This window comes from Salvelinus fontinalis, chromosome 9, assembly GCF_029448725.1.
Source record: "Salvelinus fontinalis isolate EN_2023a chromosome 9, ASM2944872v1, whole genome shotgun sequence".
NCBI classification, from domain to species: domain Eukaryota; kingdom Metazoa; phylum Chordata; class Actinopteri; order Salmoniformes; family Salmonidae; genus Salvelinus; species Salvelinus fontinalis.
Window position 1 is genome coordinate 40,958,033 of NC_074673.1, and position 15,694 is coordinate 40,973,726.

At 42.6% G+C, this 15,694-nt stretch overlaps 1 protein-coding gene across 1 annotated transcript in view; it reads left to right on the forward strand.

The window, feature by feature from the left end:
* The window catches only part of znrf1 (zinc and ring finger 1), a 31,105-nt gene that overhangs the window by 5,716 nt on the left and 9,695 nt on the right, over positions 1-15,694 (forward strand). The window contains exon 2 of the mRNA XM_055934431.1: positions 9,274-9,369. Within this exon, the coding sequence (XP_055790406.1) occupies positions 9,274-9,369 (96 nt within the window). The remainder of the gene's footprint in view (positions 1-9,273; positions 9,370-15,694) is intronic.

Here is a 15,694-nt window from a genome sequence, read left to right on the forward strand (position 1 = left end):
GTGTTTGTCTGGCTGGCTAACACAACTCCCCTGCTCCTCTCTTCCCTCCATCTCTCCCTCTACATAATTCTCTGAGCAAAGACGGATTCGGTCGAATGTCATTTTGAAAACATCAAGAATGTAGGGAGAGATCTAGTCAGGAGAGTTTATTTTGTGTTTGTGTTCATAAAATTTTACCAATGAACCAAGGGAATGCTATTAAAATATGAATCTAAATATTGATATTGTGACTTTAAAATCCAATGATCTGAACCTGAGGTGGTCTTCTTGCTGTGAATACTCCCTTTAGATAGTGTTTATGGAATGCTTAAGGGAACAGCTGGGTAGGCATCCTTGCATTTTAACCCACTGAAACTTACTTCTTACTTTGTTCTAATAATACATGTTGTTTAATGATATTCTGATCTATATAAACCATCATGTATTATATACAGTGCATTAGGAAAGTATTCAGACCCCTTGACTTTTTCCACCTTTTGTTACGTTACAGCCTTATTCTAAAATTAATTAAATAGTTTTTTCCCCCCTCATCAATCTGCACGGAATACACCATAATGACAAATAAAAAACATGTTTTTAGAAATGTTTGCAAATGTATAATAAAAAAAAAAACGGAAATCTCACATTTACTAAGTATTCAGACTCTTTATTCAGTACTTTGTTGAAGCAAATTTTGGCAGCGACTACAGCCACAAGTCTTCTTGGGTATTGGCGCAACAAGCTTGGCACGTGTATTTGGGGAGTTTCTCCCATTCTTCTCTGCAGATCCTCTCAAGCTCTGTCAGGTTGGATGGGTAATGTCATTGCACAGCTATTTTCAGGTCTCTCCAGAGATGTTCGATCGGGTTCAAGTCCGGGCTCTGGCTGGGCCACTCAAGAACATTCAGCGACTTGTCCCAATGCCACTCCTGCGTTGTCTTGGCTGTGTGCTTAGGGTCGTTGTCCTGTTTGAAGATGAAACTTCGCTCCAGTCTAAGGTCCTGAGCGCTCTGGAGCAGGTTTTCATCAAGGATCTCTCTGTACTTTGCTCCGTTTATCTTTCCCGCAATCCTGACTAGTCTCCCAGTCCCTGCCGCTGAAAACATCCCCACAGCATGATGCTATCACCACCATGCTTCACCGTAGGGATGGTGCCAGGTTTCCTCCAGATGTGACGCTTGGCATTCATCTTGGGTTCATCAGACCAGAGAATTTTGTTTTTCATTGTCTGAGAGTCCTTTAGGTGCCTTTTGGCAAACTCCAAGTGCGCTGCCATGTGCCTTTTTACTGAGGAGTGGCTTCCGTCTGGCCATTCTACCATAAAGGCCTGATTGGTGGAGTGCTGCAGAGATGGTAACCTTCCTTCTGGAAGGTTATAGCATCTCCACAGAGGAACTATGGAGCTCTGTCAGCGTGACCATTGGGTTCTTGGTCACCTCCCTTCTCCCCCGATTGCTCTGTTTGGCTGGGCGGCCAGCTTTAGGAAGAGTCTTGGTGGTTCCAAACTTCTTCCATTTAAGAATGATGGAGGCTGCTGTGTTTATGGGGACCTTCAATGCTGCAGAACTGTTTTGGTACCCTTCACCAGATCTGTGCCTAGACACACTCCTGTTTTGGAGCTCTATGGACAATTCCTTTGACCTCATGGTTTGGGTTTTGCACTGTCAACTGTGGGACCTTATATAGACAGGTGTGTGCCTTTCTAAATCATGTCCAATCAATTGAATTTACCGAAGCTGGACTCCAATAGAAACATCTCAATGATGATCAATGGAAACAGGATGTACCTGAGCTTAATTTCGAGTGTCATAGCAAAGGGTCTGAATACCTATGTAAATAAGGTATTTCATTTTTGATTTGATTTAATTTTAAAAACCTGTCTTCGCTTTGTCATTATGGAGTATTGTGTGGAGAGATGAGGATTACATTTAAAAAAATCTATTTTAGAATAAGGCTGTAACGTAACAATGTGGAAAAAGGCAAAGGGTCTGAATACTTAACGATTGCATTGTATAATTTATGCAGAATGCTTGAGGCGATGACAGGATTGTTTTAAGTAGAGATTAATGATTCATGAAGTGTTCAGATTCATGATTGCTTTAAAATCAATACAAGTTCAAGGTAGAAGCCAAACATTTGTCTAAATTAATTGCTACAATGAATTAAAATACTGTGTTGGCTTTGGGTGAGTGTGTCATGATGGTCTTCAGAACATCTGGAAACTGAACATGTATACTTTATTCAAAACCAGATCTTTCCAAGTTAGTGTTCATCTGGCTCACAGTTTTGGCCTGTGGAGGCAGGGCCGGTTCCAGGCATAAGTGGTTGCTAGGAGGCCCCCAAGTTAAAAAATTTAAATAATAAACAGTACACGGAACAAAAATATATAGAGAAGCTCATCTGTGTGCTTGTCGACCTCACCAGGGTCTTGACCTGACTGCAGTTTTGCAGGTAATGCTTACCTTCGATGGCCACTGGCACGCTGGAGAAGTTTGTTCTTCATGGATGAATCACTGTTTCAACTGTACTGGGCAGATTGCAGAGCGTGTACGGCGTCGTGTGGGCGAGCGGTTTGCTGATGTCAATGTTGTGAACAGGGGTTATGGTATTGGCAGGCATAAGCCATGGACAACAAACACAATTGCATTTTATCAATGGCAATTTGAATACACAGAGATACAGTGACGAGATCCTGAGGCCCAGTGTCATGCCATTCATCCGCCTCCATCACCTCATATTTCAGCATGATAATGCACGGCCCCATGTCGCAAGGAACTGTACACAATTCCTGGAAGCTGAACATGTCCCAGTTCTTCCATGGCCTGCATACTTACCAGACATGTCACCCATTTGAGCCTGTTTGGGATGCTCTGGATCGACGCGTACAACATCCTGTTCCACTTCCCGCTATTATCCAGCAACGTCTCACAGCCATTGAAGAGGAGTGGGACAACGTTCCACAGGCCACAATTGACAGCCTGATCAACTCTATGCGAAGGTGTGTCACGCTGCAAGAGGCAAATGGTGGTCACACCAGATACGGACTGGTGTTCTGATCCACACCCTACCTTTTATTTAAGGTATCTGTGACCAACTAAATGTTCTGTCTCTGAGCCCGCCTGCCTTGACCCTGAGCCTGCCTGCTGTCCTGTACCTTTGCCCCACTACTCTGGATTATCGACCCCTGCCTGCCTTGACCTGTCGTTTGTCTGCTCCTGTTGCTGTAATAAATATTGTTACTTCAACACAGTTTGCATTTGGGTCTTACCTGAAACCGGATACTGTATCTGTATTCCCAGTCGTGAAATCCATAGACTGATATTATTTTTCTTGGCTTTTAATTATTTTTTTTTGGAACTCAGTTGGGGTCTCAACTTACTATTGAGAGTAAGAATAGTAGAATACACCAAGTGCAATTCATACATTTAGTTGTGCATTATCAGTTTTTCTCGTTATGTCAGTCACTGACAGTCACTCAATTAGCAATGTCGGCTAAAAATATCTGGATTGATAGTTAGCTGGCTAGACTATCTAAACTTGTAGTAATCATGGCTGAATATAGACCGGGCATGCAGGGATACCCACCGGGCACATGCCCAGGGGCCCTGACCTCCAGGTGTCCCCATTTTTTTATTTTGTTAGTCACTCTCACTCAGATATCATATTAACATGGCATAAGTCATGGGGAAATGTGTAGAATTGCTGAGATTTAGCTTTAAAATGGCAAAATTCTCTCTCAATCCCATGGAAAAATAGGTAGATTTGCAGGAAATTAGCTATAAAAGTACACATTTTGTCTCTGCCCTAGAATTGCATGACATTTTTTATAAAACTGCAACATGTTCTCTACGCCCCATGACAAAATGTGTATAATTGCAGGAAATTAACTTTAAAACTTGACAGTTCTCTCTCCTCCGTCAAGAGGGGGGCACTAAAATGTATTACTGCGAAGTGTGGGGCCCCCCAACCAAATCACACTTATGGCCCCCAAAAGACCCATGTGGAGGAAATGATTCTGAGGTATTTTAACTGTGCTTATGCAGTGATGTTTGTGCCACATGAGTGAAATATTGTGTCAGATGCATGGCCTTGCCTTACCATCAGCAGTTCACTGTTATTTTCAAATAGTAGCATTTATCCAAAACCTTTTTCTGTGTTTTTCGGTCTTCTGTTTCAACCGGGCCTAGAGCCTAGATATTTATGTGAAGGTTGAATACACTTGTTACAACAATATATTGATTCAGTCGGAGTGTGGTTTCCAAAACAATTAATTTAACCGTTAATTTGATCTAAACTCATTTAGGGGGCTGATCCTATCTACTTCTTGTTTTGTTTGGTGGTTTAAGTGATCCATTTCTTATGCCTAATGTTTACAATTTAGTCTTAAATCACAGTAATTAACATTTGAAGTGCTTCTTCAGAAGGGTAAATGCAGTTTGACATCATCTAAAAGGAGATGGTGTTTCTTCTCTCACACACAGGGAGAGGAGGGGTTAGGTATCGAGAGGGTAATGATCCTGAGGAAGGAAGCTATCGTAATGCTGGTGGCCAGTCATGGACATTTTATGAGCTTCTGAGACATAGGTATTTTTGTAAGGTTTTGAATTCTTTATCATTGACGATGGGGAATGGGGCTGGACTGCAGCGGTATCATGAAAAATGCATGAAGCAGAGATTGAGTCAGTCGGCTCGGCTTGAGAAATGTGTCGGCTTTGTCGAGAGGCGCCTTGGGACACTTTAACAGAAGCGCAGTGTGACGGCTCTATTTCACCTACAGAAACATGGGGGCAGCACGCTGGTCAGCTTGGGTTAGCATGCCCACTCCATAGTTACTTTAACAATGGCTTGATATCTATACAGTTGTGTGACAACATCTGTACTCTACATTGTTCAGGGTAAGTATACAGTGGCTGTACTATTACCAAGTAAGAATGTCAAACCAAATACAATTTTAGTTGTCACATGCTTCACAAACAACAGGTAGATTAACAGTGAAGTGCTTCCGGGTCCTTCCCAACAATGCAGAGAGAAGAAAAACAGAAATAATAGAAAAATAATAACACAAGGAATAAATACACAATGAGTAACGATAACTTGGCTATATACACGGGGTACCAGTACCAAGTTGATGTGCAGCGCTATGAGGTAATTAAGGTAGATATGTACATATACCACAGGAGATTGGTGTCACCTTAATTGGGGTGGACGAACTCATGGTAATGGTTGGAGTGGAATGGTATCAAATACATCGATCCTATTCCATTCGCTCCGTTCCGGCCATTATTATAAGCCACCCTTCCCTCAGCAGCCTCCTGTGGCATATAATCTAGGCAGCGATAAAGTGACTAGGCAACAGGATAGATAATAAACAGTAACAGCAGTGTATGTGAGAAGTCAAAATAGTTAGTGCCAAAAGGGTCTAGCAGTCTTATGGCTTGGGGGTAGAAGTTTTTCAGGGTCCTGTCGGTTCCAGATTTAGTGCACCGACCCGCGTACCATGCAGTAGCAGAGAGAACAGTCTATGACTTGGATGGCTGGAGTCTTTGACAATGTTTAGGGCCTTCCTCTGACACCGCCTGATATAGAGGTCCTGGATTGCAGAGAGCTTGGCCCAGTGATGTACTGGGCCGTGCGCACTACCCTCTGTAGCGCCTTGCCAAGCATTTGCCATACCAAGAGGTGATGCAGCCAGTCAAGATGCTCTCAATGATGCAGCTGTAGAACCTTTTGAAGATCTGAGGGCCCGTGCTGAATCTTTTCAGCCTCCTGAAGGGAAAGAGGCATTGTCGTGCCCTCTTCACGACTGTGTTGGTGTGTCTGGACCATGATAATTCATTAGTGATGTGGACACAGAGGAACTTCAAGCTCTTGACATGCGCCACTACAGACACGGGGGCGTACTCGGCCATCCATTTCCTGTAGTCCACGATCAGCTCCTTTGTCTTGCGGACGTTGAGGGAGAGAGGTTGTTGTCCTGGCACCACAATGCCAGGTCTTTGACCTCCCTGTAGGCTGTCTCATTGTCGTTGGTGATCAGGCCTACCACTGTGGTGTTAATGATGGTGTTGGAGTCGTGCACGGCCACGCAGTCGTGGGTGAACAGGGAGTATAGGAGGGGACTAAGCACGCACCCCTGAGGGGCCCCAGTGTTGAGGATAAGCGTTGCGCATGGGTTGTTCCTTACCCTTACCAACTCCCGTCAGGAACTCCATGATCAAGTTGCAGAGGGAAGTGTTTAATCCCAGGGTCCTTAATTTAGTGATGGGCTCCCGAGTGGCGCAGCGGTCTAAGGCACTGCATCTCAGTGCTAGAGGCGTCACTACAGACACCCTGGTTTGAATCCAGGCTGTATCACAACCGGCCAGGATTGGGAGTCGCATAGTGTGGCGCACAATTGGTCCAGCGTCGTCCGGGTTTGGCCAGTGTAGGCCGTCATTGTAAATAAGAATTTGTTCTTAACTGACTTGCCTAGTAAAATAAAATACAAAAAATAGCTTGGAGGGCGCTATGGTGTTGAATGCTGAGATGTAGTCAATGAACAGCATTCTCACGTAGGTGTTCCTTTTGTCCAGGTGGGAAAGGGCAGTGTGGAGTGCAATAGAGATTGTCATCTCTGGACGTGTTGGGGCGGTATGTGAATTGGAGTTGATCCAGGGTTTCTGGAATGATGGTGTTGATGTGAGCTATGACCAATCTTTCAAAGCATTTCATGGCTACAGATGTGAGTGCTATGGGGCGATAGTCATTTACACAGGTTACATTGGTGTTCTTGGGCACAGGGACTATGGTGGTCTGCTTGTAATGTGTAGGTATTACAGACTGAGTCAGGAAGATGTTGGAAATGTCAGTGAAGACACTTGTCAGCTGGTCAGTGCATGCTCTAAGTACGCGTCCTGGTAATCCATCTGGCCCTGCTTACTTGTGAATTTAACCTGTTTAAAGGTCTCACTTACATTGGCCATGGAGAGCGTGATCACACATAATAAATCTGTTATGGTGTGGTGGTTAGTCTTAGTTTCATGTAGGTACATTTTATTGTGTTGATTATTTGTGTTTTCTCTGCCAGTATGAAGTATGTCTTGTACGTGTGGTTTGATGAAGGGCCAGCTCTGTGTTCATGACACACACTGTGTTCACTGTAGGGAATATCTTTGTTTGCTTATGTTTTGATGCAGTCTTGTGATTTTCTTTTGCCCCTATTTGACCTCACAGTAGAGTGCTATTTCTCAGTTACAGTATGTTCTCAGAGGCTGATGTCGCCTCAGTGGATGGACACACACACACACACACACACACACACACACACACACACACTTCTATTCGGTGAGAGAAAATGGGCGAAAGTCTGAACAAGATAGGGAAGGGTAAATTAGCATTGTTTCCATTCCATGATGAGGGTAAAAGGTCCACAGTGTTGTCAAGTGAACTCTGTTTGAACACTTCTTTGATCATTGGAATGGTCATAGAGATGTTGCCATATAATGTCTGCTTTGCCATTTACAGATAGGGCCTCTCTGGCCTCTTGCCACCTGGGAGGTGATTCATGGGCTTTCTCAGTCCATCAGATCCATGCAACCTCTGCAGAGCATCTCTCTTATAAAGTCCTCCTGCACCTCCTCCTTTTTCCCTCAGATTTCTTCCATCCCTCTCTCCGTCTGTCCCTAAGGAGGGGCTGAAAATAGCAGCCAGGGGAAAATTGGGTCAGCTGCCGTGGGGGGCTGGTGGGTGGGGGGACGGCCCTGGTTTACTGACTACATTTACTTCCCTTCTTAGTTTCTCCCTACCTCTGTCTATCAATCCCACCTTCATCACTTTGTCATACTTATCTTCCAAGCTACTCCATAGACCTCTACAGCTTGTCTTCATCTCTCCAACTCTTCTCCCAACTGTGCTGGTCCGTCTGCTTAATGCTTTATGCTCTCTAGGTAAATCCCAGACAGACTCATAGAAACCAGACAAGCCTCAAAGAAAGAGTTTAGACCCTGACTTAACACTAAACACACATTCCGGTGCGGGAGCGTGGCATAGCGGTAGTGCTGCAGGCTCCCAAGCACATATTGTCCATGGGCAATACGGTTACAAATCCCACTACTGACACATTTATGCTGTCCTTTCCTCTACTGAATAAAGAGAAAATACGGAAGGACACATTCTGCCCACTGCTGTCCCAGCAGCACATATATATATATTTACCATTTCTAAAACATTACATGAATAACTAACTAGTAATGAAGAATAACTCGGTCATATGCTACCAGTATAAATGAATAGCAACATCTTCATGAGTGCATAGTTATAATTGTACCAAAAGCACGCTGATTTTGGCATGGCTGAGCTCATTTCTGGCCATGCACACAGCACAGCGTGGTCCCTGTACTGAGTGGTTTCATGGCCAACGTGATAATGGCCTGCTATTGTGCATTAAAACACTGGCAAGTCCAGCCCAGCGCTGTAGGATCTGGCATGGTAACTGTGTAAATAAATGTAAAGAGTTTGGTGCAGCAGCCAGCTAAACACTACTGGGTTGCGTCCCAAATGAGACCCTATATTCCAAAGTCGTGGGGAAAGGGTGCCATTTGAGACACTGCCCTGGTGTCTGTTTTATGGTTGCTCTGTACATTTTAAAGTGCTGGGTGCAGCCAGCTGAACACTACTAGTGTCTGTGTTTAAGCAGTATTGAGAGCTCATGATGCAAAACTCAACCCGTGGCTGGATAGAGAGCGACGCCAGGAATTGATGTAATCTCCGTTATGTGCTTTGCTAATGCTGTTGTATGCACAAAGCTGAAACCAAACATCGTAAGGGAGATAGCTAAAATAGGGCTTTGCAGTAAGTCATGTCTGCTATTTGGGATGGGATATACAGTATGTGATTAATGACTCACTCTATGTGCCAGATTTGTATCAACACAGTTTGAAAAAGAGTTTAGTTTATTAGTCAGGGACAACATACTGTATATCTCACCAGATTTTGCAACACAGCTCATTTCCATCTGCAGTCCCTTTCCATATGCAGGTAAACATTCAACGTTTTTAAGGATGATAATTGTTGTATTACATGATTAATAGGGGACAGGTCTGTATCACATTGTCATGCAAAGGGGACTGACTAGAAAACACAGACAGTGATTCAGTGTCACTACTTTGTGGTGCCCCTATTTTAGTTTGGAACATTGGTTTGTAATAATCTAAGATAATTTGTTTCACTTATTCACTGTTGTAAATTGGATAGTTGCTTTGAGCGCCAGTATAACGTGTGTGTGTGTATACTAAGGTCTAACCTCGTTCTCCACAGGGTTCAAGTGTCCTGTATGCTCCAAGTCTGTGGCGTCCAATGAGATGGAGGTGCACTTCATCATGTGTCTAAGCAAGCCCCGCCTGTCCTATAATGGTGAGACACACTTCCTCTACCTCTCCCCAGACCCTATATCCTGCTCTTGATCTCTTCTTCTCTCCCCTCTTGTTTGTCACTTTTCCTCCTCTGAATCTTTGCATTCTTCTCATTATCCCTCTGTCTCGATCTTGCGCACGTAGCCTCTCATCCCCGTCTCCCATGATGCTCTCTCCCCCTATCTCTTACTATGTCGATGTTGGCTGTGACTGTGGGAATGTAGACGTGAACTTTATATGAGCCGTCTCTCTAGCACCAGAGCTGGGGGGTCACGGCGAGTGTTATTCCCTCCATCGATTCTCTCCATATTACTACTGTCTGTCTGTGGACAGAGAGTTCAGGATTGTCCAATGCAGACTGTAGCCATAGAAATAGAATTAGAATCCTGTATTTCTATATCAATGGCTTGAGCTGCTTGTACTTAAGTAATCACAGTATCTAAACAAGAAAAACCTGATCTTCATGCGCCATACAGTAGCGACACACAGAGATAGTGTATGTATGCCATTAGCTCTGTAATTGGTTTTGGTTCATGTGTAATCAGTATGCTCAGATTGTAGGAGAGACAGTTAAATGTTCAGAGTGTCAGCTAAGCACATCTAAGTATGTTCAGGGAGTCAAGCCAGGTATATGTTCCGAGTCGATTCAGGTATACAATCAGCTTTCCCTGGGCATTATGGGTCCTTGTCTGCTGTTCTTTTCCCGTGACCATGTGTGCCGGCTTGGCTCCAGGTTGTTTGATTGACAGCGTGACTAGCTGAGATGGCTGCCTGCAGCCTTGGTCACCCCTGTGATTGACTGACTGCTACCTGTTTGAGTGACCGCTTTCCGTTCCGGTCTGGGGCTGAAGGTGACCCTGTGGGCTACGTGTCACGTATGACCAGTCTGCTTTCTCGGGCTCATTTAAAGCCAGGTCTGTCAGGATGGAGAGGGAGAAGTAGATAGATGAGGGGCTGAAAAGGAATGGCGGTAGAAAAAGATTGAGATTGTAATTTTTATTAGGATCCCCATTCGCTAACGCCGTAATGCTGGCTAATCTTCCTGGGTCCAACACCAATTAATAAGACAATACAAACAACCACATTCAAGACTTCTCAGTCATTCAACAAGTAGACAATACAGATCATTAAAATACCTGACATGAACACATTTAACATTCAGTTGGTGCTTTCTATTTGCTGTCCAGTCATATGGATGTTCTTTTATTTTTTTGCCTGAGATATGGATTGGTAAATTGTTCCATTCAGCTATGGCTCTATATAAAACTGTAGATTTAAGGCGATTTCTCCTTGGCTTGGGTTGTTTTAGCTGCCCTGAATTTGCCTGTCTGGGTTGGTGGTTATGTGTGTTGCTAGTATGTACTGACTGGACTGAAAAATACTTAAAAAATGTAATATAACATTCCTAAAGAAAATCAGAAGACTAGATAGTAATTTGTTTTTAACATGAAGCAATGAGAGATTCTGATGCATTTGGATAATATTCATACGGATAGAGCAATGAAGAGGTAATCTACCAGCCCTGTTTTGAGCTTTTTTATATCTTTCTTTGCTGCAGATGACCATTTAACTGGATAGTACTCTAAGTGTGATAGGACCAAGGTTTGAATCACCTGATTCAGTGTGCTAGATGTTACATACTCTGAACATTTTCTTGTGACAGCAATTCCCTTACCCATCTTAATAACAATATTATCCATGTCATGATAAAGCTGCGTCCAACATGGCGCCTAGTAGTTTTGTTTTTTTCACTTGCTGTACATGCGTTCTATTCATCGACAAATTCAATTGGGGATCATCAGCAAGCATATATCTTGAACCAAATACGATACATTTAGTTTTAGAAATGTTCAACACCAATTTGTTCGTATCAACCCATTCAGACACCATTCTTAGTTCACTGCTCAGTACATCTGTTAGCTCATTACATTCTGATGCTGCGCTATACATTGTAGAGTCATCAGCATACATGACCACTCTTACTTTGCTCATTACTGAAGGTAATGAGAAGTTGGCCTAGGCAACTTCCTTGAGGAACACCACAGTGTATATATTTACTGTTTGAAAAGCTACCATTAAAGAACAATTTTTGCCTTCTCCTGGATAGATAGCTTTCCATCCAGGATAGAGCTGCAGACTTAAAACCATAACATTTGAGTTTACCTAGTAACAGTTCATTCAATTACATCAAAAGCAGCACTGAAATCTAGCAACACCAACTAACTTCCTGTCATCCATACTCTTTAACCAATAATCTGTCATTTGTGCTAAGGCCGTACTCGTAGAATGCCCTTTGTATGCATGCTGGAAACCCGTTATCAGACCATTACATGAGAAATAATCCTTATTTGTACAGATACAATTTTTTTCCAATAATTTACTTAACTCAGGCAGCGAACTTATAGGACTATTAGGACCAGCGAATGCAGATTGTTTATCCTTAGGTAGTGGAATAACCTTTGACTCTTTCCAGACTTCTGGGCACACCCACTACATCAAGCACTTATTCAAAATATAAGAGATTGGGGTAGATGTTTGGCTAGCTGTAGCTCTAAGCAATTTGGCGTCAAGATTATCTGTACCAGGCGACTTGTCATACGACAGAGACAACAGCATCCTTTCTAACTCTTCCCGTTCTACTTGATGAAATTTGATACAATCTGTTATAAGGGTATATGCCACTGAGCCATCAGTTGGAATCATAGCATTCCTCAACTTGTCCACTTTGCCTGTAAAATATTAATTAAAGTAGTTTGCGATATCATGTGGTTTTGTAATAAATATACACTCTAATTCAACAAAAAAGGCGGACATGTTCGAATTCCTACCCATAAGTGTTCAACGTTCCCAACAGCTTTTTCACATCACCCTTCATCAATTTTGTGCTGACCGAATTCCTTCTTCTTTCCTTTGTTTAGCTTGGTCCCAAGATTTCTTAATTCACAATAACTTTGCTTATCAAACAGAGTGCCAGATTTATCTGCTACTTTTTTGGCGTTATAACGTTGAATCATTAAATTTCTCAGCTCATCATCAATCCATGGGGCACCGTTTGACCTCACAGTGCATTTTCTTAAAGGGGCGTGCTTATCAACTATACTCATAAATGATTTCTTAAACTTAAGTGACATTTCAGGATCATCCTTACTACACACTTCTAACCGTTGCACATCCTTAATCTCATCCACAAATGAGTCCTGATTGAACCCTCTGTAGGACCTGCGGTAGATTATTTTAGGGCCCGCCTTTGGTATTTTAGCATTCCTAGGGAGTTATGATCACTGCAACCTAGTGCCACTGATACAATTTTCAGCCATGTTAGTAAAAATGTGACCGATACAAGTTGATGATGTGATACCAGACCTATTAATGAACGTTCTGGTTTGTAATGTCATAACTTGGGTCAGGTTACATATGGTTGAAGTCAGAAGTTTAATTACACATAGGTTGGAGTCATTAACTCATTTTTCAACCACTCCGCAAATTTCTTGTTAACAAACTAGTTTTGGCAAGACGGTTAGGACATCTACTTTGTGCATGACAATGTAATTTTTCCAACAATTGTTTACAGACAGATTATTTCACTTCTAATTCACTGTATCACAATTCCAGTGGGTCAGAAGTTTACATACACTAAGTTGACTGTGCCTTTAAACAGCTTGGAAAATTCCAGAAAATGATGTCATGGTTTAGAAGCTTCTGATAGGCTAATTGACATAATTTGAGACAATTGGAGGTGTACCGGTGGATGTATTTCAAGGCCTACCTTCAAACTCAGTGCCTCTTTGCTTGACATCATGGGAAAATCAAAAGAAATCAGACAAGACCTCAGAAAAAAAATTGTAGACCTCCACAAGTCTGGTTCATCCTTGGGAGCAATTTCCAAACGCCTGAAGGTACCACGTTCATCTGTACAAACAATAGTACGCAAGTATAAACACCATGGGACCATGCAGACGTCATACCGCTCAGGAAGGAGACGCATTCTGTTTCCTAGAGATGAACGTACTATGGTGCGAAAAGTGCAAATCAATCCCAGAACAACAGTAAAGGACCTTGTGAAGATGCTGGAGGAAACGGGTACAAAAGTATCTATATCCACAGTAAAATGAGTTCTATATTGACATAACCTGAAAGGCCGCTCAGCAAGGAAGATGCCACTGCTCCAAAACCGTCATAAAAAAGCCAGACTACGGTTTGCAACTGCACATGGGGACAAAGATCATACTTTCGGGGGAAATGTCCTCTGGTCTGATGAAACAAAAATGGAACTGTTTGGCTATAATGACCATTGTTATGTTTGGAGGAAAAATGGGGAGTCTTGCAAGTCGAAGAACACCATCCCAACCGTGAAGCACAGGGGTGGCAGCATCATGTTGTGTGGGTGCTTTGTTGCAGGAGGGACTGGTGCACTTCACAAAACAAATGGCATCATGAGGGGAAATTATGTGGATATATTGAAGCAACATCTCAAGACATCAGTAAGGAAGTTAAAGCTTGGTCGCAAATGTGTCTTCCAAATGGACAATGGCCCCAAACATACTTCCAAAGTTGTGGCAAAATGGCTTAAGGACAACAAAGTCAAGGTATTGGAGTGGCCATCACAAAGCCCTGACCTCAGTCCTATAGAAAATTTGTGGGCCGAACTAAAAAGCGTGTGCGAGCAAGGAGGCCTACAAACCTGACTCAGTTACACCAGCTCTGTCAGGAGGAATGGGCCAAAATTCACCCAACTTATTGTGGAAAGCTTGTGGCAGGCTACCCGAAACGTTTGACCCAAGTTAAACAATTGAAAGGCAATGCTACCAAATACTAATTGAGTGTATGTAAACTTCTGACCCACTGGGAATGTGATGAAATAAACGCTGAAATAAATCATTCTCTCTACTATTATTCTGACATTTCACACTCTTAAAATTAAGTGGTGATCCTAACTGACTTAAGAGAGAGAATTTTTACTAGGATTAAATGTCAGCGATTGTGAAAAACTGAGTTTAAATGTATTTGGCTGAGGTGTATGTAAACTTCTGACTTCAACTGTACATTGGCAACAGAAATACGTTTCTTTCTCATTGGACAGTTGGTGCTCAAAAAAAAGCAATATTCATATCTGCCCCCCAAAATATATTTCCCTATTTTCATCAGATAACTTATCTAACATTTCGCAAATTACATCAATATATTTCACATCAGCACCAGGTGGCCTATAGCAGCCACCAACTAGTTTAGGTTTTAAATGTGTTAAATGCACCTGTACCCATAGCGCCTCTAATCCATTCAACATCAAGTCCTTACGTTGTTTTGCTGGAATATGACTCTGGATGTAAACTGCAACTTCACCCCCATATCTATTTCTGTCCCTCCTGAACATATTGTCTCCATGTATAGAGATCTCAGCATCCTCAAAAGAAGAGTCCATGTGAGTCTCTGTTATTGCCAATACATGAATATTGTTTGACTGCACTAGACAGCATATTTCATGATTTTTGTTCCTTGAACTGCATATATTCAAGTGAGCAATTAACAGACCTTTCTTTGGTAGATGCACAGTATTTATATGTCCAAACATGAATCAGCAGTTGGAATCTGAGAGAGAGATACTCAGTCAATGTGTGTGGAGCTGGAATTACTTGTCTGTCGCTCCTCCTAACTCCTTGGGAGGGAGGGTCAATCAGTTTGTCATACCTCAGATATGCTATGTCAACTCGTTCTCTTGCAGCCTTCATGGCTGGTATTAGTTCCTTTCTTCTTTGACGGACTGCATCTGAGAAATCCTCATTGATGAAGATGAAGTACCCTTTAAGGCGTTTGGCTTTTTCAAGGACTGCAAGCTTATCCTTGAACCTGAGGAATTTCACTACAATTGTCCTGGGTCTGGCTCCATTTGCACCACCAGTGCCCCCTGGTTTCCCAGACCGGTGAGCACGTTCCAGCTCTACCTGTTGATCCAGTTGTAGCTCCTAAGAAAACAGCTTTCGAACTTTGTCCTCTGATTCAGCCCATGTCTCACTTTGGCTCTCCTGGATACCATGTATTACAAGATTATTTCTCCTCAATTGTCCATCCAGGTAATCAGCCTACCCAGACATGTTCTGGAGGCCCTCCCTGACTGTGGTGATTTCATTCCGCATAGAGGAACAGTTTCTGGAAAGTGTGTCTTCAATACATCCACATCCTTTTGTGTGAACTGAAGGCTTGTTTTAATGTCTTGTACATCTTTAGTCAGGTCGTTTGTTGGTAGACTCCATGATCATTTGTATGAAGCTTTTACAGTTATTTTCCTGCTGAAGTATCATTTCCTTTTAGAAAACTTTCTGCTTCTCCAA